Genomic DNA, 27,531 nt, shown 5'->3' on the forward strand with positions numbered 1-27,531 from the left:
GGATTAAGCTGGGCTGAGATGGGATGAGGAGGTGGGATCGACTGGATCGGATGATGGCCACTGTGTCAGGCTCTGGGGCGTTTGCAGCTGGGCCAAACAAAGGGTTGACAGAATGGAGCGAAGCATTATAGCAAGAGGTAGGTACTGTATCATGGTATACTGTATATTCATGCATGAGAGAAAGAAAAAAGAAAAAAAAAGCGGGCGATTCCGATTGCGATCTGTCTGCCCCCCAATACGCAATGAATGAATGAATGAATGAACGGGGCTGAAGGGTGTTTCTATGTTTGGAAACAGGAGCCTGCCCCGGTGACATTGTGGCTGAGCAGGCGGGCTGCGTACATGCACGATTACATACGATATACGATTTACAGGCGTAACTACTACTAAATACCCCCAAGCATAGTACGATATAAGGTATGCAAGGCGGGGTCAACTTTGGACGGGATATGCATGCGAGCGTGTCTGTCGCGGGGTGCAAGAGACAGCCAGTCACTTGCTCGTCTGTGGATGGCATTCACCTGATCCTGATGGATATTGTTCGATTGAGATCTGCTACCTTACACCCTCGAAATCGATTGGCCACAGCGTCCAATGGCCATTATTGTAGTCGTCGTTGTCGTCGTCTCGTCCATTCAGATGCGGGTTGCTTCTACTTCGTTTTCTGGGATGCATAGGGGAGAAGGAAGGGACGATGAGGGACACTGGGGAAGAACTCAGGGCAGGGATGCCATAGATAGGAAGGAAGAAAGGACGTTCACAAGGACACAAGGACAGGTACACGGACGGAAGGAAAGGAAAGGACGGAAAGGACTTGCCTTTTTTATCATGGCAAAGGAAGTCGTTAGAAGGTGCGATTTGAGGGACCTCGTCTCGTCTCCTTTTCTTCTTCTTCTTTTTTCCCATCCTATTCAGCAATCGGCCGACCCAATTTGCTGCCATATCCATCCTCTATCGTGTCCTCATAACCGGCCGTGATCATCGTCTGTCTCGACTCCTCTAAAGCCATCATCCCCAACATAGTTCCGACCTGCGTCCACGCGACCCGGCATGCGACACTTTCTTCTACGGATGACTTGCAGCTGACTTTTGCTCCGCCATAAACTCGGCTCCATCGTCATCTTTCCCGATCCGAGACCCCGAAAACCTTGCTGCTCCGCCCAATAGCACCTTCGACAATCAAACACACGAGATGAGGAAGCACAACCACCGGCACGAGGAGTGCCGCGGGCAGTGACGCTACCGCTGCCACTGCATCTGAACTGCATTGCCTATTCGGGAACCAACCACAGCGCCCGACACAGACACAAGCTTCTGACCAAAATCGTCTTTGGGTTTGGGGACAAGCAGCTCATTGTTAGTTGGGCCTCCTAGTTTGTACCCGTCCCCTTGGTCTCCAAATCCTTTCGTGCGGACCGTCTCATTTCCATCAAGCCCAACGGACCCCCGAACCGGAATTGCTGGTGCTGGTGCTGTTGCCGTTATCGCTGCTCCTGCGCTGGTCTGCTCTGGACGGTCTGCCCTTTCTTCGCCAACCAATATCCCGCCTGCATGTCGTGGCTGTAGGTGGCGGTGGCATGTGGCAAGCGAAATATGTGTACCCAAAGTACATAGACGCGGCTTGTCTCGCCGGATATGCTGGATGGAATGCCATGTGCACATGCCACAACCTCTCTGGAGCATCACCACTGCTGTGTCTGCAACCTCGCGCAGTCGCTGTCGCACTCAAGTTCTGTTTGCGATTGCTCAACCACATGTGTACCTCCTGCTACTGTCTGGACTGGACTCCCGCTGTCGCGAACATGCTATCTATGTTCAACGGACGAGCAATCCTTGTCACTGACGAAATGGACGACGCTGACGCTGGAAAGTCGGCTTAATAAAGCATTCCACACACACACGCACGCTTGAAGTTGTCTTACATGGCTCACCCCGGCACTCTCGGTCGCTTACCTTTTTGTACCTGGCCCTTGACATCAGCCTGGTCCCTGCTCTATCCACCATCAGACGGACCAAGTACTGCTCGGTGCCCTTTCACCAAGCCAGCATCAACGCCAGCTTTGATTCCAGCTTTGATTCCAAAAGAAAACAAGGGGAAAAAGCACTTCTCCCAAGACAACCGTGGCTTGCTGCCCATCCACTTGTCAGCTGTGCCGCAGCGTTCTGGCGCCGGTGCTGCGGCTTGGAGCGGTGGAGCAGCATTTCCGATAGCGAGACCAACGACCCCTCATTCTTGACACTAAAACTCCCCTGCCCAGTCAGTCCCGCTCCTGGGCGATGAGGGGGGTAAGGGTAATAAAGGGAGCGCAGTATAACGGGCTCTTTCCATGTTTCACCAGCAGGTTTGGGTGAATATGAGGGAAAAAATAGGGGACGGGCAACCACTTCTTCTGCACGCTAAAAGAAAGGGCCCGCCGTCGAGATTCCTAGATGCTTTGAGCTTCGACCTGGACTCTCCACTCCCCGCTTCCGGCCGCCTTCGCTCTTCGGTTCGAGACAGAAAGCAAGTGAAAGCAGAGACAGCAACTTGAGAACGAGAGACGCATCACATCACTGGAACTCCTCCAAGTTCTTTCCGACATCAGCCCAGCCGTGATAATTTTACTTTTTTTTTTCCTTCCCTTCTTTTGTTCGGTGCCAAATTTCCCCCACTCAGGAGGACAAGACTTCTCATCTGCCCTCGCCCGGGGTATTGCAGAACAGACAAGTTAGCCGACAAACAGCAGCACCAGCAGCACCACCAACAGCAGTTCTCTTTCCGGGGGACTCCAGACGGTGGCTAGCGCCCTGCCAGCAATACGCAAAGTAATTCTGACTTTGCGCCATACCCATACCCGGAAGGAGGGAGAAAAGAAAGGAAGAGCTGACTGTGGCTCCAACCCAAACGTCATTCCGTTCAACCCCCGCTGACGGATAAACCTCCTATTTATGCAGCTGCACTTCAGCCCAAAAGCACAACCGAAGACATGTCACAATTCGGCGCGACCTTCGTCCCCGGAGGGTTCGATGATTATTACATGCCCGAGGTCGTTGCACCTTTGCCTCAGCGGTACGCCTATTCCCTCATTTTAATCCCGACGGATCGCTCATGGGTCCCTCCTTTCCCGCTCGCTGGATCTGGAGATGGGGCCGTTTCTTGGCGCTCATCCTCTCTTTGTTCAGCCCTTTCTTTCACTCCCCCCCGTGGCCCAATAACCTTTGCTGACTGTCCATTTTCTTCAGTGTGACGCCTCAGATCCCGCAGAACATGCAAAACGACCTTCAGCGCATGGAACTTGAAGCCCGCGAAGTCGATCCGAACCGGAACCCCTCCAACATCACCAACCGCCACGGCCGAGAGCCGTCCCTGTCGTCGGTCCTCAAGCCCGCCGTCTCTGGCGCGCCAGCTTTGCCACCGAAGGGAGGCGCCAACGCACCCACCGGCGGCCCATCTTCCTCCGATCCCTATAGACCCTTCCACGACAACAGCGCGAGCGGCAACCACCATAAGATGCGGCCCACCGCGGCGCCCTCCTTCTCCCCCTTCCCCAAGGTCAAGGGCGACAACATTCCCCCGACGGACGAGGAAAAGGAGGAGATCTTGTGGAATGCCCGCGAACATGTCCTGCACTCTAACAACGTCTCCATGCAGCTGTCGTGGGCCCGTGACACTTTGGCGTGGGCCGAGATCATCATGGAAGCCAGAGCCAGAGACCCGGAAAGCGGCCGCCAGACACCAAAAGTCGAACACGAGTTGCGTACCGACGCGATCAATATCGTCAACTACCTGGTGGGCCAAGAACACCCCGAGGCCCTCTTCATAAAGGCCAAATGGCTCGAGTTTGGCAAGTTTGGTTGCCGCCCGGACAAACGAGATGCCTACACAAAGTACCAGCGGGCGGCGGAGCTGGGCTACGCCCGTGCAGAGTATCGCCTGGGCATGTTGTTCGAGAACTCGAACGACTACAACAAAGCCGTCGAGCACTACTACCTCGGCGTGCGACTCAAAGACTCGGCGGCTATGTACCGCCTGGGCATGATGAATCTGCTCGGCCAGCACGGCCATCCGAAGGACTACCAGCGCGGCTTGGACCTCATTAGGGAAGCTGCTGACCTCGCGGACGAGGATGCGCCTCAGGGGTCCTACGTCTACGGCATGCTCCTTGCCAAGGACCTTCCAGACATTGACATCCCCGAGGCCTTGCTTCCCGTGGACTTGGTGTTGGCCAAAATGTACATTGAAAAGGCCGCCTACCTCGGATTCGCCAAGGCCCAGTTGAAGATCGGCCAGGCCTACGAGCTCTGCCAGCTTGGATGTGACTTCAACCCCGCCTACTCGCTCCACTACTACGGCCTCGCAGCCCAACAGGGTCAGCCTGAGGCCGCGCTTGGTGTCAGCAGATGGTTCCTGTTCGGATACGAGGGCATCTTCAACAAGAACGAGCAGCTTGCGTTCAAGTATGCCCAGGACGCCGCCAATGCAAAGTTGCCGACCGGCGAGTTCGCCATGGGCTACTACTACGAAATTGGTGTTCACGTGCCCAAGGACTTGCGTCAAGCCAGATTCTGGTACGAAGCCGCCGCCGACCACGGCAACAAGGATGCCAGAGGCCGCATCGATGCCTTGGACCACGAGAGGAGTCTGACCAAGGCCGACCACGAGACCACTACGCTCACGAGAATCAAGTCGCAACACGGATCTCAGCGCGGCAAGCGACCTGACCGTTTCAAGACGCCAAACGCCATGCCGACTGTCTCGGAGAGCACCCCTGTCACTCCCACCGATGTACACCCCGGATATCCGGGTGGTTCGGCCAAGACGTCGCCTCATCCGTCTCCGAGGGTACACCCGTCTCCCGGGCATGAACCCGTCGATTATCCCGATCCCTCCCGGCCCACTAGTATGGGCAACAACAGACCATCGGCATTCACCGTCAATCTCGACGGCAACTTGGCTGTTCGTCCCAAGTCCGCCGCCCCCTACCCCGAAGATGATAGGCCCGCGCCGCTCAATCTCAACAGACCCAAGTCGACGGCACCCTATCCCGAAGACGATCTCCATGCTCGGGGATCTGGACCTCAGCTTTCTCCTCACTACCACACCGGCGGCCGTCCCCCAGCCGGCCCCCACTCGGATCGACCAGGGAGCGCATTTGGAATTCGCACCGGACCTGGCGGCCCTCCCCCTCCGGGACCCGCAGGCAACATTCGTCCTTCGCAGTCAATGGGCAACATGGTTCCCCCCGCCGGCGCCGACCCGCGCGGCCGTGTGTCAGTCGGACCTCCCTCCGGATATCGTCAGCCCAGCCCCGGGCCCGCACCCAGTCTGTCCACAGCACAGCCGTTCCCCACCTCGGGTGGCCTTCCCTCCAAACCTGCCGCGAACAAGCTTGCCAAACAGAACCCGTATGCCAAACCACAACCCTCACCGCCGTTCCAACCGGGCAGCTACGGGCCGGGCGATTACGGCCAGCCTTCCCCATTGCCGGCGCAGCCTGGAGGCTATGGACAGAGAACATCGTCTATCCCCCCCGAGCAGTACGGAGGATATGGCAGAGGCGGTGGGGGGGCGGCGCCTTCGCGTGTCGAATCAATGCCGCTTAACCCATCGGGCCATCCGCGCCCCCAAGCCGGTCCTGGACCGGCTGGTGCGCCCAGACCTTTCCCCAACCGGCCAGACCTTACCGATCAACCCGGTCGTACTGGCAGCGCGCCGCCATCATCGCAGCCGCGACCCCAGCAGCAGCCCAGCCCTGCTCCTAGCGCCCAATCGGTGCCCGCGAAGAAACCACCGACAGGCCAAGGACCTGCGACGTTTGAGGCGATGGGCATCCCCAAGGGCAAGGACGAGTCGGACTGCGTGAGTAGATTTGTTTGGCTACCGACGAGACTGTTGCTAACAAAGTGTCCAGATCGTGATGTAAACTTCTCTGAGATACCAATTTCACTTGATGATATGATGCTTTCCAACTTTGACATCGGGGTAGCTGGAGCGTGATATGTAGATAGCAGTCGCTCAGTTGGGCCCATGACATGGCCGCCAAGCGGGAATACAACAGCACCCGATGGGCAATTGAACTATTTTGAGCACATGGGCCCAGATCCTTGAGTGTGTAGCTTCCAATGTGTTTGTGGTCTCGAGTACATGATCCTAACAACCCTTCCCTCTTCCCTCCCCCCTTTCCCTGGTTGTCTCATCAAGGCCCGTTGAGGAACCAACAAGGGGGCGGGGTTTGTAGATGGCGATGTTTCCGTCATGACGATGACTGTTTAGCCCGGGGAAACGAACGGGACTGTAGAGACGGGTGTAGAGCAGCTCCGGAAAGCACTATGCGCAGCGCATGTGGGGGGGGGGGGGGGGGCCACAAGGATATACGTGCGAAGCCGTGGATTGAGAGGCATCGCTCGTTTGTTTGTCTGGCTTTCTGTGTTTGTGTGTGTACGTGTCTTGACGGACACTGTTCTATTCTACAAATTCATCAGGACCGAAGGCTACGTTCCATGCGTTCCTACAACTTGGGCCCATTCCGTCCAAACGCCATTTGCCCGACGGGCCACAACAAATTCCAAATCCGCCATGTGCACCCCCTTGCCCTGACACCCGACTATCATGACATATTTTTCTCCTGCTTTCTTTCTTTCTTTCTTTTTTTTTTTTTTTTTTTTTTTTTTTTGCGGGTGTATCCTTCCCCGGCTTTCCCTTTTGCCTCGCGATCCTCTCTCCAATTTAGTGCCGCCCGGGTATATCCAGCCGTTTCGTTCGGTATATGCACCATACCACCCTTTCATTGACGGCAGTGTGGTAGTTCAAGTCTTGCAATCGTGATATCTATCCGTCTTCTCGGTGACCGGTGACTTTCCTTATCAACCGTCATACCATCCGCATGTGGCAGTCGCCTTCATCTTTGGCGCTTACAGTTCCAATCATCGCCGTTGTGCACGATCGTCATCTTACTCGTTCCGAGTCGCCCTGCAGGCACTCTCTTTTTACCCCCTTTTTTTGCCTGCTCTGCACTGTTCTTCATTAGATATCACATGCTTCGTATGAAGTGGACGGAAGTACGATGGACGACTAACAACTTAGTCGCACTTGCTTCCGGCAGCGGACGCCACCTCCCCAAAGGGGGCGCAAGTGATGGAGTCTGCTGTCTTATCGTTCACCGGAGATCTGCGGCGCTTCTTCTGCCCTCGCTCGACCCTGGCTTTGAGTTCCTCTTTGTCCTTCTGTAATGTCCGAACCAGTTGAGACAGGCTGTCCACCTGGTCGGTAATGGTCTGCTCAAAGGCGGTCTGCCTTTTGTTGACGGCAATGTACTGATCGTCCATCTTGATAACAGCCTGCTTCAAAGCAGTCTGCTGGTCGTCGATGAGCTGGGTGAGGGTTTCCACCTTCTTCGTTATGTTCTCGTCATGAGCGACCTGCTTGTCCTGAGACTTGTGCTGGTCATCGGCATGCTTTGCGAGGGTCTGCTCAAGTGCCGTTTGCTTGTCGCCGAGAGCTTTGACTTCGCTAGTTAGGCTATCAAGTTGTCGAATCAAAGGGGAAATCTTCTTCTCAAGACGGGCCTCAAGTTTTGTCCAGGTCTCCTCGATGGATTCGTACTCCGCCTTGGTGGCGACGGGCTGACTAGTGAAAGGGAGGCCAGAGGGGCCGCTGCGGAGCTTCATGGCGACTAAAGTGGCGATATCATCGGCGCTGACCGGCTGGTTGCTCCATTGACTGGTTGGATCGGTAGGCGTCGGAGGAGGCGCTGACATTGTAGCCACGGGGATGGGCGCCAACATCGTAGTCATGGGGGTGGATGCCGACGTTGCAGCCATGGGGGCGGGTGCCGACATTGCAGCCACAGGAATTGGAGCCATGTCCAAAGGGGCCTTGGAAGGAATAAGAGCGGGACTGGGCACAGCAGCTGGAATGGGAGTGGTGGAACCGGCGGCCGCGGCGGGAGCGATTGGGGTCGCTGGAGACGGAGCGGGACTTGCGCCATGTCGGATCTCACGTTGTAGTCGAAGGGGGCTGACGGGGCTCGAAGGGGTGGTGGTGGTCTTGCGCTTTTTGGTCCGAGGCTGATCCGCCTCGGGGTGGTCAGGCTTCTTGCTGTACTCGGACGGACGCCGCTCCATCTCTTCGTTGTGGCCTTTTTTGGGACGGGAATCGCCATGGATTTGAAGATGCCGAACCATGTCTGCCGGGGTACGGTATCGTGAGGTGGAGTCGACATCGCTCAATCTGCGAATGGAGGGGCTATGCTGGCCAGATGACGGCCGGATAGGAGAGAGTTGGTGCTTGGATGACGAGCCAAGCTCCTTGACCTTGGAGGGAACTACTTTGGTGAGGGTTTTGCCTGTCTTCTTGGCCATGCGGGCAGTCTTCTGAAGCTGCGAGGCAGAAGAAAAGGTCCTTTGCAGGCTCAGGGATGAGGGAGAGGCACGGAGGAGGCTCGCAACAACGGGGCGTGAGAGCAACTCGGGCATGGGGATGACGTGGCACTTGCCGTGCATGTCTTGCCAACGACGGCAAGCCTCTTCGTCGTAGCCTTTATCAACCAGGTTCAGCAAGGCGCTGTTCTCGCGGCGGAAGCACTTGGCCACCATCTGGTTCTTGGCTCCGCGATCCAGGATGATGGCAGCGAGGTACGTGGTCTCAGCCCAGCATTTGTCGCGTGCGAGGCACCAGGCAGCCCAGATCTGGGCGACACGCTTAGGAGTCTCTTGGAGCATGTCTGGCTGCTGCTCCGCCATGTTCATGATGGCGACAGCGCTGCGGATGATAGGGTGGTCGGCTCGAGGGACGTAAACGGAACGACTCATGATGTCCTTTGCCCAGTTTGTAATCTGATCAGCAAGTGCTTCGTCCAAGGCGGAATGGGTGAGAGGCCGCTCGATGGAGTCGTAGAGCTTCTGGATCTTGGATGGGTGAGACTGCTGGTTCTTCTCCCAGTACTCATCGCGGAACTCCCTCTCCAGACCATACAAGTGGACCAGCTTAAAGAACTCTTGCAGGCGGTTGGTCATCCAGATGTCGGTCCGGATGAAGGCCTCAGATAAGAGGTATCGGTCCAGGGTGATCATGGCTCTCTGGCTCTGCTTCAAGATGCTCTTCATTTTGGAGTAGTGGATGTTGGAACCCAGGTGACGTCCGACGGTTTGACTGGTCGATCGCATATCGCGAACAATGGAGTCCATCATGGGTTTGAGGTCGGGAGTGTAGACAAGTTCACCTCTCATCGCGTCTCGTGCCATTGCCTCAGGATAGAAGAGTTTGGGCTGGGGCTTCTTGATAAAGCGAGCCGGGCCGGTTGGGTTACGGCCAAGGTCGAGTGCCACGTGCCTGTCAACCTGCTCATCATGGTTGGCCTCAAAGGTTTGGCTGGCGTTGCGCTTCAGGGGCGAGGCTAGTGAACCCATGGCATGCATGGCTGAGTTACTGTTGGTACTCATTGTTGCTTGTTGTCTGGGTTGTCTGTTATCATGGAAGACATGTCAGAGAAAGGAGCTGCAGAAAATATAGAAAAACAATAAAGAAGGAAGAGAAAGAAGACAACAAACGCAACTAAAGTGAGGAAAAGAGAATGATAGAAGGGATTGTATGAGCTTGAACCTCCATGGACAGAGGAAACGAATACACTTACTGCCGGAGCTGCAGTGGCAATCTAGGTTGAGAGTGCTGCAGGTGAAGACAGACACGAGGACGGCCAGGACGATGAGGTGCAGATGGGTGAGGGAGTAGAGGAAGGAATGGCGTGGAAAACCACCTGAATTCTTCTCTCTTGGCTGCAGGTGAAGACTTGAACGCGTCGTCTGCTTTTGTGACTGGGGGAGGGGATAGAAAGAAACAAAAAAGAATAGAAAACCCCCCGGAATAAAAAGATAAAATAAAAACACGGGTAAAAGTGAAGGTGTGAGGGACGGAAGTGCAAGTGTGTAGAGGGAAGCAACGGCCGGACGAGGTCCCACCTGCCTGGATTGGAGGAGAGTACAACGCAACTGGAGGATACCTTAGACAGAGAAGGTGCGAGGCGAGGTGAGGCGAGGCGAGGACTGAGGTCGTCGTGCCTTCCCATCCTGATCTTACTGCTCTTTTGGTTGTTTATTGCTTCTTCCCGGAAGCATTCTGCCTCGTCACGTGCCGCTTTTCTTCGTCTCCAGCAGAACCATCTGCTTTCTGGGCACTACCTAGCTATCTTTAGGATCAGCATAAACCAACTGAGAGATAAGGTTAAAGGGGATGACTGACAAGCGCGGAGGCGCGGAACGTCGCCATAGCACATGTTGGGCAGCCAAAGATTGACTTCTTATAACGTTGTGTTCTATCCCTACTCTGTCTGATTGATATCGGAATGAAGCTCGGCCAGCGTAACATCCGAATCGGAATGCCAACGACTGCCGCGGGTACTTACACGATATCCACGATATCCACGCACCCAACTTCCCTCAAAGGCTACCGGGCTCTCCAACACCACTGGGCGAGATCAGTTCAGTTCCCCCCGCGCCATGCTAGACCGCTCTTCTTCGCCCTCTGCATGGCGTTTGCTTTTGCTCTTCGGGCAGCACATCTGAAGCTGTTCGGTCAGCAGAACAGCGCTGAATAGACGTCACGACACGTTGTGCTACTTGAACGTTGACCTGTCGGAAACGTCATGGTCATCGTGTGGCTACCGGCCCTCTGCATCTTGAAGTATTCATCACGGACCTGAGAGCATCGTCCGAACCAGCGTCCCAGGCCCGGGAAACTGTGCCCAAGTTCCGAAGTAAAAAGGTGAAACCAGACCCACCATCAGATGTCATTGGCGGTTTGCGTTGGCAACGGGTAGCCGCATTGTCTGTTGTGCATCGACATCGACACCGATGCTCAAATATAATGCTGCAGCATCGTCAATAAACCGTTTGTTAGTGTTTGGATTTGGACGTCGGTCGCAGCTCGTTCATTGACATAAGGCAGGATGATGTCTTTTACCAGCCAGGTCCCATCGCGCTCTTATTTGGCCTCCCTACGAATATCAGCTTTCTGCCCATCCGCAACCCTCCCAGCCCGATAAGCCCGAAGCCTGGGCTGCTTCGACGGCCTGCTGCAACGGCCGCGTAGACTCGAAGCTCGGAACGGGGCGCGGGAACACCTAGGCGCAGCGCACGGCAGACGGTGTTACGTGGCGCCCGAGACTCTGCCTACCATTGGCGGGGAGGTTCTGCTCGTCGAGGTGCAGGAGCCCGGAGCCCTATCCATACTGTGACAAACGTATGACAAACCAAGAGGAGACCGGAATCAGGCAGACCCTCATCGAGGCCAACGTGGAATACTTACAACGAGAGAGTACGGCGTTGGTTCAAATTGATTATCGTACTTACATCGACCAATACGTAACGAGAAACGAACACATCACCAGCCAAATTATATAGCTGTGGTCCATCCCCCTCCCCGCCTCATCAGGTCTTGAACCATAGTCCCCCGCCAGCTTTTCTCGTCTTCACCATCCGCGCAGCAACCCAAAAGCACGTGCCCGCCATCAAACAAGTTCCCGCAAAGACCTGTGCCCCGACGTACTTCCCGTCTTGGGTGGAAATGATGGCCCCGGCAATCGGGGGCCCTGTCAACACGGCAAAGCTGACGATTGTGAACGTCATGCCCATCCGCGTACCCTGCTTCCTCGGGTCGCTCGTCAACTGGCTTAGCGCCGCAGGGAACAGGCTCTGGATCCCGCTCGCTGCAAGTCCGTAGAAGGGTGTCCAGGCGTATAGACCTGCCGTGGATGAAACGGCGACCCAGCAGTACATGAGAAGGCCGGAAACCAGGGACATGGGTATGAGGGTGTTGATGGAGCCGATGCGGTCGGCGATATAGCCCGGCAGGAGGCGGCCCGGTACACCCACGCCGTTGAGAACGAGTAGGAGGTTGAGGGAGGAGTTGTAATTCAGGCCAATGATGTCTCGGGTGTAAGAGGCCAGGTAGTAGAAGGCGAAGAAAACGCCTAGGTAGTTCTATCGCACGCAGACTTGCGTCAGCACCGACACCAAAGAGGAGAGAAAGGGGAAAACCCATTCGGCATACCAGGAAGGACCCAGCGGCGTAGAAAGTGTACTCCAACTCTTTGAATGCCGCCCACTCAACAATGGTTCCCGTCTTTCTCGGCTTCACCCTGGGCCTCAAGAACATGAATGCAACGGCCAATGTGCCCATCTGCACAAACGCAATAGAACGGATCGTCCAGCCGAAGCCAATGGACGGAAGCAGCTGCCTCACCATGGTCGGGTAGATCAGGCCGCCCGATGAACTGCCAATCGACACAAACCCCAGCGCAAGGCCTCGCCTCTTGTCAAAGTAGGTCGACGCCGTCGACAGCGCAGGGCAGAACAGGAGGCCGTTGCCGAACCCCAGGCAGATGCCCTGGGCGAGGAAGAAGTGCCAATAGCGCGTGCAGAAGGAGGTGGCGAGCATGCCGAGAGAGACGAGGACAAAACCGGAGACGAAGAGCGGGCGAAAGTAGCCGGCGTCGGTGAGGCGGCCGCTGAAGGTGCTTATGAAAAAGAGGAGGAAGACCTCGAAGGAGCCGATCCAGGCGATGTCGGAAGGCGGGCGGGAGAGGAGGGTGGTGTAGTACGACTGAAAGACGCCGAAAGAGTTCACAACGCCCCTGGCAGGTTGTCAGCTTGGCTCAGGCGGGAATGCGCGCCGGCCGGGAAGGGAATCAGACTCACCAGGTGTTCATAATGACCAAGTGGGCGCTGAAGACTGTGTGGATCAAGTCAGACTCGTAGGCTCATCGGGGTACGCCTTGGCGCAACTCACTGGCCATCCATGCGGCCACGCCTCCGTCGGGAGGCGGGCTGGGAGTGGCGCTGGACCTCGAGGTGGCCCGGCTGAGCACCCGGCCGGCGATGCTGGCCGTGTCTGGCCCAGGGCCGAGATGGGCACTCGGGTCCGTGTTCGCGTCCTGCGCCACACGGGACCGGTCGTCGTCCGATGTGGAGGGGCCGTCCTCCTTGGCCCCGTCGCCTCCGCTCTTCTCCAAGTCGGAGTCTGTGCGGACCGGCATGTCTGTCACCTGTGCGTGCCTCTTCTCTGCATCTTGGGCGGCGCGGTCGGGAGGCGTGCTCATGGTTTCCCTACTGCGGAACAGCGGCGCCAAGCGGAATCCGGTCCTGAACGACTTGGGCGGGTGTATCTCCACAGTGAGTTTGTCAATGGCGTCATGCTTTCTCCGGCTCATGAAAGGACGGACGCGGGGACCGTTGGGGTTCGACGTCGCAACCTATTTATCTCTGCCGAGCAATTCGTTTCGCAGTTTCCCAAAGGCAAATCATGCGACGGTTCCCTTGAGACTGTATTTCATACGACCGCCCGAGTCATGAGCAGCACTACCCATCCACCCACGTCGGCGCCGACCCCGGCCGCGGCGACGCTGGGACGGCGGGGGAAGGGAATGGGGCAATTGGCATCCACCTGAAAACCTACGCAAGCCGGAGTTGCATCGGCGAAACGAGCAGCGAAAATCCAATCTCGCGCGCGCGACCTGGTACCGGTAGACCGATGACGGATGGCCTTGCAGCCAACCACATTGCCAATGATACGGTGCAGCGCGGACCATCTTGGCCGGGGTGATGAGGTGACATGCAGGAGTCAAAGGCACTTTCCGGGGTGTCGTCCGTGCTGTTGCAGAGAGGGATGAACTCAGTGCCCGTCCTTCAGATCGTCCAGGTGAGACTGTCGAGGACCACGGCGTCGGGGACGTGAACCTTGTGCCGGTGATCCGCCGATGCCGGCTCCGGTGTCTTTTCGGGGACCCGAGAAGGAACCAGGCGAGGCGCCGCGACAGAAGCATTCCTAGTCCGGTCCCATGCAGTGCATCGGGTTCAACTGCTTCGTATAGGTAGCTGAGGATTGGTCGGGGACCAATATCTCTGATGAGGTTTTGTTGGTTCGAAGTGATCGTTCCCAGACTGGACAAGCATTGACCAGCAGGGAGGGAAGGTTGGACGGGACACAGCGCTCTTTCCATGTCATCGTACCTACCCCTACCTACCTTAGGCAGATACATACAGTACGTTCCTCGGTAGGCAGGTAGGTACGTACTCCGTACCTCAAAGTACCTACCTCACCTTTTGTTCGACTTAACCTCCCGCTTCTGGTCATAAACCACCACCACAAGATGCATGCATTGCAAGGAAAATCGAACAACTCGGATGCTCGACTGCCTCTCTATCTCCCTCTATCTTCGCCGGAGACCACTGGTTGCTCAGCCTGCTTCCCTAGACGCGCATTGTGGCCAACAGCATAGCCGAGCCTTCCGCACGGCCAGTCCAACGCGCAACCAACGTACCAATAGCCAACAGCCGCATCATCCCTACTACGAGATGATGACTGCCATCCAACCAAAGACGGCTTGTATGTTCGAAAGGAACAGTCGAATTACCACTTCAGCCCAAGAAAAATGCTGCCATGAATGATGATGGAATTACCGACCAGCGCGTTGGATATCCACGCTGAAAACCAACCAGACACTGGCCAGTGCGACAGGCCGTCCCATCTCAGCCTCTCAAGATCCAACCAACGCTACTCACATATTGACAAGACCAATCACGGTTTCTCCATCTGGCGACATGGCTCAGCCCTGGCCGCCCGGATGGCCGCCAGGCTGACTTTGCCCCTCCTCTTGTTGTCTGTTCGTTACCTTTCCGTCTGCCTTGACCCTCCAGTTCTATTCGACATCCCATTGGCAGCCTGCCTTCGTCGGGGTCGGCCTCCTGCATCGTTTGTTGCGGCTTGCCGTGGCGGTTGAGATAGCCAAGCCGAGATCCATGTCCATGCGCATGACAGCATCCTGCGACCACACATCCGACCCAGAGCCAGAAACTCTCTCTTGACGAACCAGATGCCACCATCTTTTGACACCGCCCCGTCATCTAGGTGTCCCAAAAAGCTCGATGAACCTTTTAGACCTCCCATGGCGGGAGTACTAGGCATCGGACAGGGGTCGCTTGAATGTACTCCCCACCTCATCCTTGACCGAAATCACCTGTTCAAAGGTCTTCTTTAGTTTGCCATGTGAGGCTGCGTCAAAGACACCCCATGAAAGAGGCCTGCGTCGCCAACACATGGAGACTGCTGGATGGCCCCACGGCAGCAGCTTACAGGCAGACAGCCGGTTAAGCGTGTCTGCGGTAGCCGTCCCTTTTAAAGAGGCGTACGTTGGCCGCCCCGACTCAGGGCTTGTGATTTCCAGCTGATGAACATCTCCTCTCAAGTCATTCACCACAATTACAAACACAGTACCTCAAGTCTCCTTCCTCCAGAACTTGAAGGATACAGCATACCACCGAATCATCAGCTATGACTCCCGGAGCATGGTAGGCAACTTTCTGACACCACCCAACCTCCCTTGCAGTTATTGGACTGACACGAAGCTTCGATAGGACTCGCTCGTCATCGAGCTTCACTTCGCCCGCTCCATGTCGTTTTTGGAACGGTCCCGGATCGTGTCGTTTTGGGGCCAAATGCAAATTTGTTCACGACAAAGCCAATAGCGACAGCCGCCGTCCCCATATGCAGCAGTCCAGCTCCACGAGCAATTCTCCTAGTGCCGAACGCGAGAAGCTCTATGCCTGGAGGCGACTACGGCCCAAGCCAGCCGAGCTGCCTGTCCAGTTGGACCGCGAAACACCCAAGTACTTCCGAACGGCTTTTGAGTTGGTGGAAGAGGACGTGAGCTTGGCACAAGAGGTAATCAAAGACATGGCCTCCGAGCAGCGACTGTCAATCATCCAACGCGTCATAGAAGGGGCGGCGGACAAAAACCCCAAGGAGAAGGTTCTCATTTGGGAGTCTCAAATTCTTCCCCTGTTCTGCATTCTTCTCCACCCGAGCGTCATCGACTCCGTGGTTCTGGAGCAAGAAACCACGACTCTCTTCCGATCACTTCTGGGCATTGATGCTACCCGCCTTCATCGCCTGTACCGCTTTCTCTTTGACCTCGTTGACCACTGGTCAGAGTTACATTTCCAAAATAACGACTGTGACTCTGGCATCGAGGCCCTCGCGCTCGCCTGCGGCGTGTTGTCCAAAATCATCAATACCAGTACGGCCAATATCGTTAGTGCACACTTCACATCCATCGTCGACGAGATTCAGCTTCGCCTGGAAGTCTTTGGCGATCGAAAAGCCGACTTCCACACCATGCAAGCCGAGAAATACCTTGAATACGTCCGCCGACGCCTCGGCCTCGGCCAATCTTTGCCTAATGCCACCCAAGCCTCATCGGCTTCTTCGGGCACTTTGGCCGAGTTCACGCTGAGCCAGGACATGCCAGGAAGACTTTCTAGGCGCGGCCCACGTCACGACAACGACCATGCGGACATTTTCGACATAAAACTCATGCCCACACATGAAGAGATCATGTCATCTCGGGACGAGTATCTGCCAACTGTCAACCCTGCGCAACATCACTTGCAAGGACTGCAAGGCTTGCTGGACAGGCACTTTCGTCTGCTCCGCGAGGACACGCTGCACGATCTACGCAATGCGATCCGCGCCAGCGTGGATTCAAACGTCAAGGTGAAGGAGATCCGTAATAGAGTTGTTCAGTACGAACGCGCTGTTGCCATTGATGTTTCCTTCGACAGGCGGTCCGGTCTTGAATTCATTATCAGGATTGATCAGCCACGAGCGACCAAGGACCTGGGCAAGATGGATCGCGCGGCTTGGTGGAACCAGGAGAAGAGGCTCACGGATGGGAGTCTTGTTTGCATCGTTGACAAAGCCGGCAGCATCTTCTTCTTCCAGGTGTCGAGGTCCACCATCCGCGATGCCGACAACAAGACTCAGCAAGTGGAAACAGGGGAGCCAGAGCAGGGTCCACGCTACAGCCTACCCGACGACAAGGACTACGCCTATGTGCGCTTACATCTGGTGGAAACCGGCACTGCGGAAGTCAAGAGATGTATGTTGTGGTTCAAGACGGCGGGCCTCTGGCAAAATCGTCGGCTTCTCGAGTTCCCATCAATCCTTCTCCCGGCCTTTGCGCCTCCATTAAAGGCAATGCAGAAGATGTCACGGAGGACAGACGTGCCGTTCCAAAACCTCCTCACCCTTCGAGCTGGCGACGAACCACCCGAGAACCCCCCGCCCCTTTACTCATTACGGCCGGGGTTTTCGTTTGACCTCAGCTGCCTATCCAACGACGGGACGAAATTGTCCTATGCAACTGGCGAGGCTCCCACGCCATCGGAGCTCAGCCGACATTCCACTTTGGACTCGACCCAATCCGAGGCCGTCCTTAACTCCCTGAGAAGATCCTTTGCCTTGATCCAGGGCCCCCCTGGCACAGGCAAAAGTTACACTGGAGAAGCTCTGATCAAGGTGTTACTTGCCAACAAATCAAAAGCAAGATTGGGACCAATCATGTGCGTTTGTTACACAAATCACGCCTTGGATCAACTGTTGGAACATTTACTGGATGATGGTGTGCAGAACATCATTCGCGTCGGCTCCCGGTCCAAGTCAGAAAGGTTGGGTCCGGTGAATCTGAGTCAAGTTGTCAAGGTTGAGACACGTACGAAGATGGAAGGCCGATCAATGTACGAATCCATCAACATTCTGAATAGTGACACCGCCGAAATCACCAAGAAACTATCGACGTTCAAGTTTCTCAACACCCACGACAAGATTCGCCTCTTTCTTGCCGAGCGCCACCCCTCACAGCACGACCAGCTTTTCGGACCAGAACCCGGGAATGAGGAAGGCTGGACCACTGTCCGCCATGCACGGAAGAAGGCTGTGAATGAGTGGTTATCAGGTGGTTCTGCGGCGAAAACCACTCGCCCGCTCCCTGATCTCTATCGTCTGAGTCTATCGAACTTGTCTCATCAGGAGCGCATCGTCCTCTACGAGGACTGGCTGCAGGAAGCGCTGCGCACAGAGCTTGAGGAGCTCTCTGAGTTGCATGAGGCATACGAAGAGCATCAAGAACACAACAAGATGGTCCGGAGTGCCATTGACTTGCGGTGTCTCCAGCAGGCGACCATAATCGGGGTCACAACCACGGGGCTGGCCATGAACCTCGATCTTCTACGGCGTGTTCAGGTCAAGGTCCTCCTTTGCGAGGAAGCAGGCGAGGTTCTAGAAGCCCATCTCCTCACCTCCCTGCTTCCCACGGTTGAGCATGCTATCCTGATCGGAGACCATCTCCAGCTTCGCCCTCAGATACAGGACTGGAGGCTTCAGCGTGCGAACCCGGCAGGGATCAAGTACTCTCTGGACGTGTCCCTGTTCGAGAGGCTTGTTCAGCCGCCTCCTAATGTTCCTAGCCTTCCGTTCAGCATTCTCGACACGCAGCGTCGCATGCATCCGTCAATATCGGAGCTGGTGCGATCCACACTGTACCCGTCTCTGTCAGATTCCGATGGCGTCCGCAAGTATCCTGAGGTTTGTGGCTTAGCCAAGCGACTCTTTTGGCTACACCACGAGAGTCCCGAATCGGGACGGCATTCTGACCATGAATCCATCGAGACGTCACATTCAAACGAGTTTGAAATTGAGATGGTCTCGGCGCTCGTCTGTCACCTTCTGAGGCAAGGCGTCTACAAATCGGGGGAAATCGCCGTGCTGACGCCATACCTGGGGCAGCTGAAAAAGCTGCGACAGAAGCTCGGATCCATCATGCAGATCATTGTCAATGATCGTGACACGGAAGATCTGGCTGGGATTGACTCATCTGACGAAAACCCACAAGCTGCCTCTCGGGGAGAGGCTGCAAAGGCATCTGCCATGCACGGGGTTCGTGCTGCAACAGTAGACAACTTCCAAGGCGAAGAGGCCAACGTTGTCATCGTGTCGCTTGTCCGCAGCAACAACGAGAAGAGATGCGGCTTTCTCAGCACTTCCAACCGCATCAACGTTCTGCTGTCTCGCGCAAAGCACGGCATGTACATCATTGGCAACTCCAACACCTCGAGCCACGTGCCCATGTGGGCCCAGGTCGTTGAGATACTGCAGAACAGCGGCAACTTCGGCAGGGAGCTGGAACTGCAATGCCCGCGGCATCCTGAGAGCAGGAGTCTGGTTTCACGGGCTGAGCAGTTTATCCAGTCTTCGCCGGACGGAGGATGCAACCGCAAGTGCGATCGTCGGTTGCCCTGTGGTCATTCCTGCACCGGGCCTTGTCACTCGGACTTTCTCCACAACGCCTTGAAGTGTCTCGAAGACTGCGTGAAGCCCAAGGAAGGCTGCGATCATGCTTGCCGGAAACGCTGTGGCGAGCCATGTGATAAGCTATGCCGAGAGGTGCTGCGTGGCGTCGGACTCGAGCTCCCGTGCGGCCACACAATTGACACCGTGGAATGCTGGAAAGCCCAAGATCCTTCCAACATCAGGTGTACCGTTCAAGTCAACAAGCAGGTTCCCGGATGTAATCATACGGTCAAGGTGCCCTGCCACGTGGATGTCGCCTGGAACAGTTACCAGTGCATAGCAGAGTGTGGTTCCCAGAGACCCTGTGGTCACGCATGCAAGATGCGGTGTTCGACTTGCCGCACACGAGAGGACGGGAAGGTGACCGGGGAAGACCACGGGACATGCAGACAGCCTTGCGAAAGGTCTTTCACAGCATGCAGCCATCGCTGTCGAGAGGCTTGTCATGGAGATATGGGTTGTCCGCCCTGCCCTGCTCCCTGCCAGAACCAGTGCGTACACTCCAAGTGCGGGAAGAAGTGCCACGAGCCCTGCGCCCCTTGCGCAGAGGAGACGTGCTCTTCCAGCTGCCCACACTCCAGTTGCAGTATGCCGTGAGTTCTTGCCTCCAAGACGAAGAACCCGATTGAATTACTAGCTGACCCTCCCCGATTTGACAGATGCGCAGCGCCGTGCGACTGGATCCCTTGCACGAAGCGGTGCACCAAGCAGTTGGAGTGCGGCCACCAATGTAAGTACATCGTACGAGGTGGCAGCCCGCTTTGGCGAATATTCGGAATGCTAACGCTATGCTAAGGCCCTTCCGTTTGCGGCGAGCGTTGCCCATCCCCGAGATACTGCCAAGTATGCGCTGTGGAGGATATAAAAGACAGAACCGTGGACTTCATCATGATGGAGAACTACCAGTCCATCGACTTGGACGAGGATCCATGCATCTTCCCAGACTGTGGTCATTTCCTGACTGTCACGACAATGGACGGTCAGATGGGCCTGAGAGATCACTATGAGATGTCGCCAGAAGGCGTGCCTGTAGCTCTCAAGACCGGCTCGGAGCCCTTCTCCTCAACTAAAGTCAATGTGTGCCCCGAGTGCCGAGGGTCTCTCATGAACATTTCGAGATACGGAAGAATCGTTCGCCGTGGCCTGTTGGACGAATCAACCAAGAAGTTCATCAGCTGGTCTCGAGGGACATGGGAGGCACTGATGGAGGCGTTACTCAATGCGCAAGACGCCTTGCAAAAGACGGACAGTGCTGGTTTCGTGCTTCCTGCGGAGCACCCAGGAGGTTTCAACCTTGAGGGCTCCCGATCAGACCAGGTGAACAGGGTCCTCAGGCTCACCGGGACGAAGCGACATAAGAGCCTGAAGCGGCTGCGGAGCCAGATGGCGGACTTTTTCAGGTCAGTCAGGCGAGACGAGCAGCCGTACCAGCGGGTGGCTCACCTAGTTTGGCACGTCAATAAGCGACGCGAGACCAGCGATTTCTCCTTTGACGAGTCGGCCATCCAAATGGGCGGGGTGCTGCAAGCCATGATCCTCCTCCTTCGCTGCGACCTGCTACTCATCTCAGACTACCTCGGCCTGTGCCGCGCCGCTGAGGGGAACACGGCAGCGAAGGCGGCCAAGATCGATGCGGTGCCGCACATCAGGGACTGTGAGAGACTGATCCGGACCGCGCACACGAGGAACTTCCACCGGCTGGAGCTCGAGGGACACATCTTGCTCGTCAAGTTCTGCTCCTTGGCCCACCCCGATGACACGATCCCGATGAAGACAACAGTCGGTCCCGGCGGGGAGTCCCCGGCACGAGACAATATCAAAGACCTCGGAGAGCGCCATCTGCAACTGGGAAGAGAGCTTGTCCGACAGAAGCCGTCGACGGCCCTGCTGGAGCCCGAGCTCGAGGACGCGGGGCGCATGCTGCACGACGGCGTCTTTTACAACGAGGTGTCGGCCGACGAGTTGCGCGAAGTCTACGCGGCCATGAGCAAGGAGCTCAGGGGGACGGGGCATTGGTACACATGCCTCAACGGGCACCCGTTCACCATCGGCGAGTGCGGCATGCCCATGGAGCGTGCCCGTTGTCCGGAATGCGGTGCCCCTGTTGGCGGTCAGAACCATCAAGCGGTCGAGGGCGTGCGACGTGCGGAGCATATTGAGGAAATTGCTCGCGTTGTGGATAGAATGGGGCTCTGATACAGACAGATAGAATTTGGTCCGCTGCTCGGTTCGTTGTGTCCTGGTCGTTGACCGACAGTCCTGTCGACGTGGTTGATGATGCAAAGGTATGAGGCCACCACATCAAGCAATGTCAAGCAAGCACGGAATTCGGGGTAGACGTCGCGGCAACTGAGAGTGGCAATCGTCATGGACCTCCAAAAATCATTCATTTAGAATACTTGCAGTAGCATACATAGGTGCAATTGGTCCCTTGTCCCCATCGTCATCTCAAACACACATTACGGCTCGCAGTGAGTCTCCCAAGAAATTTGGACCAAATGGTGTGGCAACACAACAATCCCTCCATCACCCTTGTAACAATCCTCATCATCCATGTCAGCCAGTGTTCATTCACCTTCAACCCAAAAGATGCGGGTTGATTCTGGAAGATGACAAGATCCTCAGGCCGCTGGGAGTCCAGAACCAAGTCGGACCGGCGTGGAGCTGGGAGGCCTCTGGCTGGGTCTGTCGTCTGCAGCTCGCAGTCGCGCAGTCGTTCTTGGTCCAGCCAACTCGGAGGTCATCAGCCCACCAGACCTGAGGGCGACCACTGATATGCAAGGTGACCAGAATTGAGCTGAGACCAGTGAAGCCCAGAGCCGAGAAGGAAGTGAGAGGACAGTCGGAAGACTTATTGCAGGCGTTGACCCAGGCCTCTTGGCTGACGGCTTCGGTCTCCTTGGCTTGGCTTGCATCCCATCTGTAGCCGGTAAAGGTGAAGACACAAAGCTGGTTGGGGACAGCAGAGTCGGAGTAGCAGCCCAAGTTCATGCCGAGGAATTCAAACTGGAAACAAGGAGACGAAGCAAGCTTCCCCATACCAATCTGGGCTGTATCGCCAGATATGCCGTTCGCGGAGCTGTTTGACAGAACTGGGGGCACGAATTCGAGAAGGTGGCCGCCAGATGATGGGACAAACGGCATCAGCGGAGGTGGGCCAACCAGGAACCCCTTGGAGAACCAGAAGCGGTGGTAAGGGTTGAAGAAGGGACCAGAAGGCACATCGTCAAACTGTAGGAAAGCGTCAGTATCATGAAGGCGAAACAAGGAGAGGCGAGGAGCTTACATCCAGGTTGAGATTGCCAACCTCTGTGGTGCCTGTGCAGATCGGCGTCGACACCGGCGTTACTGCCGTTGCGGTTGTGTTGAGATAGCGCTTGTGAATGGCGGTGGGCTGTACGAGGCTGGTGAAGACTCCTGTGGTGAACACTTGGATGACCGAGCTCTGGACAATGACACTCTGCCAAGTGGACACGCCGACAGCAGAGGTGACGGAGGAGACGACAGCAGATGTGATAGGAGAGATGACAGGTGAGACAACGGCAGAGGTAGCAGGGGAGACGATAACAGAGGTAACAGCAGAGACGACAGTAGAGAAGACGGCAGAGCCAGTGACTGAAGCAGAGCCAATAATGGTGGAAACAGCGCCGGTGGCGACAGGGACAGCGCCTCCAGTTGAATCAACAGCGTCGACCGTGGTGACCAGAGATTCGTAAGGGAATGTGTAAGTGGTCGTGGCATCGGCAACAACATTGACCAAAGTGCTGGTGAGAAGAGCTGTAGAGACAGTTTCAGACGACAATGTGCTAGAGCATGAAGTCGTGGATGCGGCGCCGGGAAGAGCAGAGTCAATGCCCGAGGCGACTGGCCAAATGGTAACAACAGAAGGAGAGGCCTGGGGGAGCGAGGCAAGAGTTCCAGGGTCAACGACAACAACAGAGCTGTAGCCACCAAGGAGGGATGTGGGAACGCCGACAACAGATGTCGGAGCGCCAACGAGAGATGTTGGTACACCAGCAACAGGAGTCGATTGGGAAACAGTCAAAGTTACCGCTGAGCCAGGAATGAAAGGAGGGAGGCCAGTCTGGGCTGGGTCGCCGTAGCCACCCGGGAAGCTACTGGTAGGAGCGGCGCCAACGCCACCTGAAGAAATGGTAACCGTTACGGGTGCTCCCGGAGTGTCTTGAGAGTTTCCAGAGCCGGCTGAGGGGGAACCAGGGGTCTGTCCAGAAGGGAGAACACTGCCAGGGACTGACCCCCCAGCAGCCGGGATGCCAGAGACGGGAGCACCGGAGGCGAGGATGCCGGATACACCAGGAAGAACAGGGTCACCGTAGCTGCCGGGAATCGAAGTCGCCATGTCGCTGCCAGGCGCAGGGGTAGGGAAGCCAGGGCCCGGTGCCGGCTGGATGACTGTGATGGTGGAAGCAGCCGGAGTGCTCGCGCCGCCAGTACCAATGTTTCCAGGGTTGCTTGGAAACTGGGTAGTGTAAGTGACTGGGTCACCAGCCGATGGTTGGGGAAGTGTAAGAGTGAAAACGACAACGGAAGGGTCCGAAGGGTCAGCTGACTGGTTGCCGACGCTGGGAAGGGGAGCGTACAAAGTTGTGGTGACAACGGTTGCAGCTTCACCCGGGGGAGTACCCGAAGGGTACGTGGGGACGATCGTAGTGGTTACACCGGTGCCAGCGGTAGAAGGAAGGTTGGCGGAGGGCGACGTGAAAGTTGACACAACCGTTTGAATGGAGTAACTCAACGAACCGTCAGGTCCGGGGACCATGGTGGGAATGTAGCGAGTCGTCGTGCCCACCGAGCCTCCAGGGACAACACCTCCTGGAGAACCGCCCGGAACAGCGGTTGAAACCGCAGGAACGCCAGTGATGGCGGGTCCTGTACCGGTCGCCGAAGGGAAGGTGACTGTGAAGCAAGTCACAAATGCGTCAACAACAGGTGTGCCCGAGACAGACCCAGGGCGTGTGCGGTACAGCGTGGTGGTGAAGGAGGTAACAGCTGGGTCATTCCCAGGGCCAGAGGAAGGGCTAGCCGCCGCAGGTGCAGGGATGGTGTAGGTGAACAGCTCTCCAGACCCAGAGTCAGCAGCGCCGGTCGTCAAGACAGAGCCTGGAAAATAGCTAGTGGCGGCAGGCTGCGGGAACGTGACCGTGAACGTTGCCACCACGGTGTCAACAGAGGGCGTCGCCTGACCTGGATAGGCATTGGTCCTGTGAAGAGTCGTAGTGATGACCGTGACGCCAGCAGTGTTGCCATCAGAACCAGGGCTGGCGGTAACAAAGGGGCAAGAGGTGGTGGACGCAGGAGGAACGCCAACGGATGTGCCGAGATCAGGAGAAGAGACGGTAGCAGTGACGACGGTGAAAGCAGGGGGCTGGGTAGGGGATGACTCCCAAGGCTTGGGACCTGTGAACTGGGAACCACCGGCAGGAGGGTCATAGCTGTCAATGGTGACTGTGAGAGTAGCCGGGATGCTGGGAGAGGCAGGAGACCAAGGGGACTGGGCAGAGGGCAAAACGGTAGCGGTGACAGTTTGGACGACGACCGAGGGACCAACGTCATTGGCCGAGTCGACCGTGACGAAGACGGTCGTGGTGGCCGCCGCGGGACAGGTTGGCTGGGCGAAGACGCCAGCTCTGCAACGAAACATTAGTTGGGCATGCCTGGGAAGCTTGGACGTCAGCGTGGAAGGAAGACTTACGCCAAGGCCGACATGGCCACGATTGAGGCCCGCATCTTGACGATGGGTAGTGTCGGCTGATCTAGGTGTAGGAAGAACACGTAGAGGACGTAGGTGATGCGGAGAGCAGCAGTAGATTGAATACGCAGGTAGCGAAGACAGGAAAGGAAGAGAGTGTTGGTTTGTATGTGTGTGGCAATTGAAATGAGAGTGGACAGAGGAGTGAAGAGGTTGAGATGAGGACGGAGAGAGGAGAAGAATCAGAGGGGAGAGACGGGTATTCGAGAGGATTAAATAGGACGAGGGGGGGGGGAGAGGAGGGGACGGGACGGGGAGAGAATCACGCAGAACAGCTGTGAAGGCAGATGGATAGCAGCAGGCATGGCTGTCTTCTTCCTTCCCTCCTTCCTGGAGTAGAATGTTTGAAGAGGAGAGTCGAAGATGAGGCAGTCACGCACATGTGTGCTTGCCGGTGAGGGAACGGGGGCGGTGGGCCACATCGTGGAGAGAAAGAACCAACTCGCCGGGTCCTTCCTCGATGTATAGGGATGGATGACTTCAAGTACATCGATCGGTGTTGTTCTTCGCCCCGGCAATCTCCCAGGTGCTGTCTGTCGATAACGGTAGTTGAACACACCGAAAAGACTTGAGTGGACGTCCACCATATCACAATACAGGAGAATTCCAAGTGCTGTTCCTCCCAAGGACTGCTCCTTCTCTCGTCCATGTGTCTGGCACGAAAAGGACATGAGCCCACCCGTACGTACAGACTTCCATGATACGTAGTGTGCCATGTGACTAGGTACCTAGGTAAGTAGTAAGTAGGAAGTAGGGAAGGAAAGGCATGAGATCATCGAGCACGGCGCGCCTTCCACCACACACTCGTAGACTTACTTTCCAGTCGCGGTGATCATCACGCCATGTAGGTGTACCTAGTAACGTCATCTTTCCGTCGAACCGGAACCGTTCCGGACACACAATGGAAGGTGCGGTATTCTCGGTTACTTCCTGCGTTACGATACGGGACGCGGCCCCTCGTTATGCCTTGTCGAGGCGGCTGAAGCCTGGCTGGCTGGCTGGCTGGCTGGCTGGCTGGCTGGCTGGCTGGCATAGTGATGGGCTGTTTGGAAACCGAACGACGACGAACGTAGGGTCATGTTGGAAGTTTCATGTTCGAGTGCAGAAAGAAATAGGGGCGAATGAATGGTCAATTGCTTGCTTGCTTGCTTGCTAAAGTGAGATGCCAACACAGCCAAGCCTAACGTCATGGTGCCTCTTAGACGGGATCATCTTCGTAGGGGGGCGGCGGCGGGAGAGGATCTCCCGCCAAGCTCTCCGTGGCCTCCCGCCTCTTTTCGTCCTCGACCCTCGCCGCCCAAAGGCCGGCCCCCGCCGACGTGGTGAGCAGGAAGAAAAAGGACAGCACGGGGATCAGCTCGAGGATCATGGCAGCCGTGCCGAACCAGACGTACTCCCAAGTCCTCGACTCGATCTCCTTCTTGGCTTCCTTCTTGCTCAATCCCCGCAGGTGGAACCATCGGTAATGTGCCAGCTTGCCCAGCCGCGTGCCCGTGATGATGATGAAGGCCGGGGTGCCAACCACCGGAACGAAGTTCAGCGGCAGGAAGACGACGAGCTCGATGATCTGGATCATGGACCAGGGCGTGAAGACGGCAGGGGTCGTCGGCTTGCCGAGCATCTGGACTGCGGTGGGGGCATCGTGGAAGATTATCCGGTGGGGTGCGACGAGATCTCCGTGCGATTCCTTGATGAGGGTGGCCTGGAGGGACGGCGCAGTCGTCAGTCAGTACAAGTAAGCGTAGGATAGAACGAGCGAGCGAGAGATGCGAGACTCACGTCGAACACGTCCACTCGACACTCGTCGACGAAGAAGCCTTCAAAAAGACCCTGGATCACCACGAGTCCCTCTCCGAGGACCAGCACCACCGCATTGACCCAAGCTCCCCATCCGTGGAAGATGGCCAGGAGGGCGAACTGGGGCAGAAACGCAAAGGTAAACAGGACAAAGTAGACGAGAAAGGAGATGACGGAGAGGGGCAGCAGGCGGCCTAGGAACAGAGGGTAGAAGTCCTTGTTCCGCAGGAAGTACCAGATGCCGAGGAGGGGATACCACGCCGCGATGCCGGCGCGCTTCAGGTACCCGACCGGCCGCTGGACAGGCTGCAGGAGGTGATCGGCGCGCGATGACCACGCCGGTGGCTGTGAACCTGACATTTAGCGATATTTCTTGCAGCGGGTGGTCGTCGTCGGTCGGGCTTGAGTTAGTTGGAAATCGTGAGTCCGTAATGCTTGACGGCCGCGTACTTTGCTTTTTGTTAAGGTATAAAATACGGAGTACGGAGTATTACGAAGTACCTAGGTACAGATGGGTGGCTTGGTGGGGGTGCATGGCCTGTCTACGTCATCCAGAATAGAGGCATTCTATTGGTCCAAACTGATGGATGCCCCACATAATTGACGGGCTATCCATGCAGCCATTCTCCTGCGGCGTGTCATCGGATACCCGTCCGCCGGCTGGTCACCGAGCTTCCTGTGATCTTCTATCTCAACCTAGGGTTCTTTCCTGATGGCCGAGTCTCGATCATATACTGCAGATGAATATGAACATGTGTTTTCTATTAAAATGTTTTCTTCTGCCTTAGCATGAGTCTGACTAGGC

The 27,531-nt window shown here is 56.4% G+C and overlaps 7 protein-coding genes across 7 annotated transcripts; 2 read left to right on the forward strand and 5 right to left on the reverse strand.

The window, feature by feature from the left end:
• Positions 1 to 2,966: 2,966 nt before the first annotated feature.
• LY79DRAFT_671547 (uncharacterized protein) lies at positions 2,967 to 5,903 on the forward strand (the record flags this gene model as incomplete). Its single annotated transcript, XM_060563925.1, has 3 exons — positions 2,967 to 3,049; positions 3,223 to 5,839; positions 5,892 to 5,903. The coding sequence occupies 3 exons, from the start codon at positions 2,967 to 2,969 to the stop codon at positions 5,901 to 5,903; spliced, it is 2,712 nt and encodes a 903-aa protein (XP_060411850.1).
• Positions 5,904 to 7,059: 1,156 nt separating this feature from the next.
• On the reverse strand, positions 7,060 to 9,396 carry LY79DRAFT_591964 (uncharacterized protein; the record flags this gene model as incomplete). The annotated part of the gene is made up of 1 exon (XM_060561356.1): positions 7,060 to 9,396. The coding sequence occupies one exon, from the start codon at positions 9,394 to 9,396 to the stop codon at positions 7,060 to 7,062; it is 2,337 nt and encodes a 778-aa protein (XP_060411851.1).
• A 2,007-nt stretch (positions 9,397 to 11,403) lies between these two features.
• Positions 11,404 to 13,073, reverse strand: LY79DRAFT_520010 (major facilitator superfamily transporter; the record flags this gene model as incomplete). The annotated part of the gene is made up of 4 exons (XM_060555194.1): positions 11,404 to 11,955; positions 12,026 to 12,608; positions 12,673 to 12,706; positions 12,764 to 13,073. The coding sequence occupies 4 exons, from the start codon at positions 13,071 to 13,073 to the stop codon at positions 11,404 to 11,406; spliced, it is 1,479 nt and encodes a 492-aa protein (XP_060411852.1).
• Positions 13,074 to 15,060: 1,987 nt separating this feature from the next.
• On the forward strand, positions 15,061 to 21,546 carry LY79DRAFT_295012 (uncharacterized protein). The gene is made up of 5 exons (XM_060552234.1): positions 15,061 to 15,158; positions 15,220 to 15,321; positions 15,388 to 19,752; positions 19,819 to 19,889; positions 19,956 to 21,546. Exons 2-5 carry the CDS (start codon positions 15,305 to 15,307, stop codon positions 21,353 to 21,355), a joined length of 5,853 nt encoding a protein of 1,950 aa, XP_060411853.1. The 5' UTR covers positions 15,061 to 15,158; positions 15,220 to 15,304; the 3' UTR covers positions 21,356 to 21,546.
• Positions 21,526 to 22,396, reverse strand: LY79DRAFT_691678 (uncharacterized protein; the record flags this gene model as incomplete). Its single annotated transcript, XM_060564753.1, has 1 exon — positions 21,526 to 22,396. A coding segment is annotated over one exon (660 nt), but the record flags the coding sequence as incomplete, so codon positions are not given.
• Positions 22,397 to 24,873: 2,477 nt separating this feature from the next.
• Positions 24,874 to 25,899, reverse strand: LY79DRAFT_560575 (uncharacterized protein). Its single transcript, XM_060558334.1, has 2 exons — positions 25,746 to 25,899; positions 24,874 to 25,657 (listed from the first exon to the last, which is right to left on the reverse strand). Exons 1-2 carry the CDS (start codon positions 25,794 to 25,796, stop codon positions 25,142 to 25,144), a joined length of 567 nt encoding a protein of 188 aa, XP_060411855.1. The 5' UTR covers positions 25,797 to 25,899; the 3' UTR covers positions 24,874 to 25,141.
• Positions 25,900 to 25,918: 19 nt separating this feature from the next.
• On the reverse strand, positions 25,919 to 27,183 carry LY79DRAFT_560578 (uncharacterized protein). Its single transcript, XM_060558335.1, has 2 exons — positions 26,709 to 27,183; positions 25,919 to 26,631 (listed from the first exon to the last, which is right to left on the reverse strand). The coding sequence occupies exons 1-2, from the start codon at positions 27,084 to 27,086 to the stop codon at positions 26,128 to 26,130; spliced, it is 882 nt and encodes a 293-aa protein (XP_060411856.1). The 5' UTR covers positions 27,087 to 27,183; the 3' UTR covers positions 25,919 to 26,127.
• Positions 27,184 to 27,531: the final 348 nt, after the last annotated feature.

This window comes from Colletotrichum navitas (genome assembly GCF_030913465.1).
Source record: "Colletotrichum navitas strain CBS 125086 chromosome Unknown LY79scaffold_51, whole genome shotgun sequence".
In the NCBI taxonomy this organism is placed as follows: domain Eukaryota; kingdom Fungi; phylum Ascomycota; class Sordariomycetes; order Glomerellales; family Glomerellaceae; genus Colletotrichum; species Colletotrichum navitas.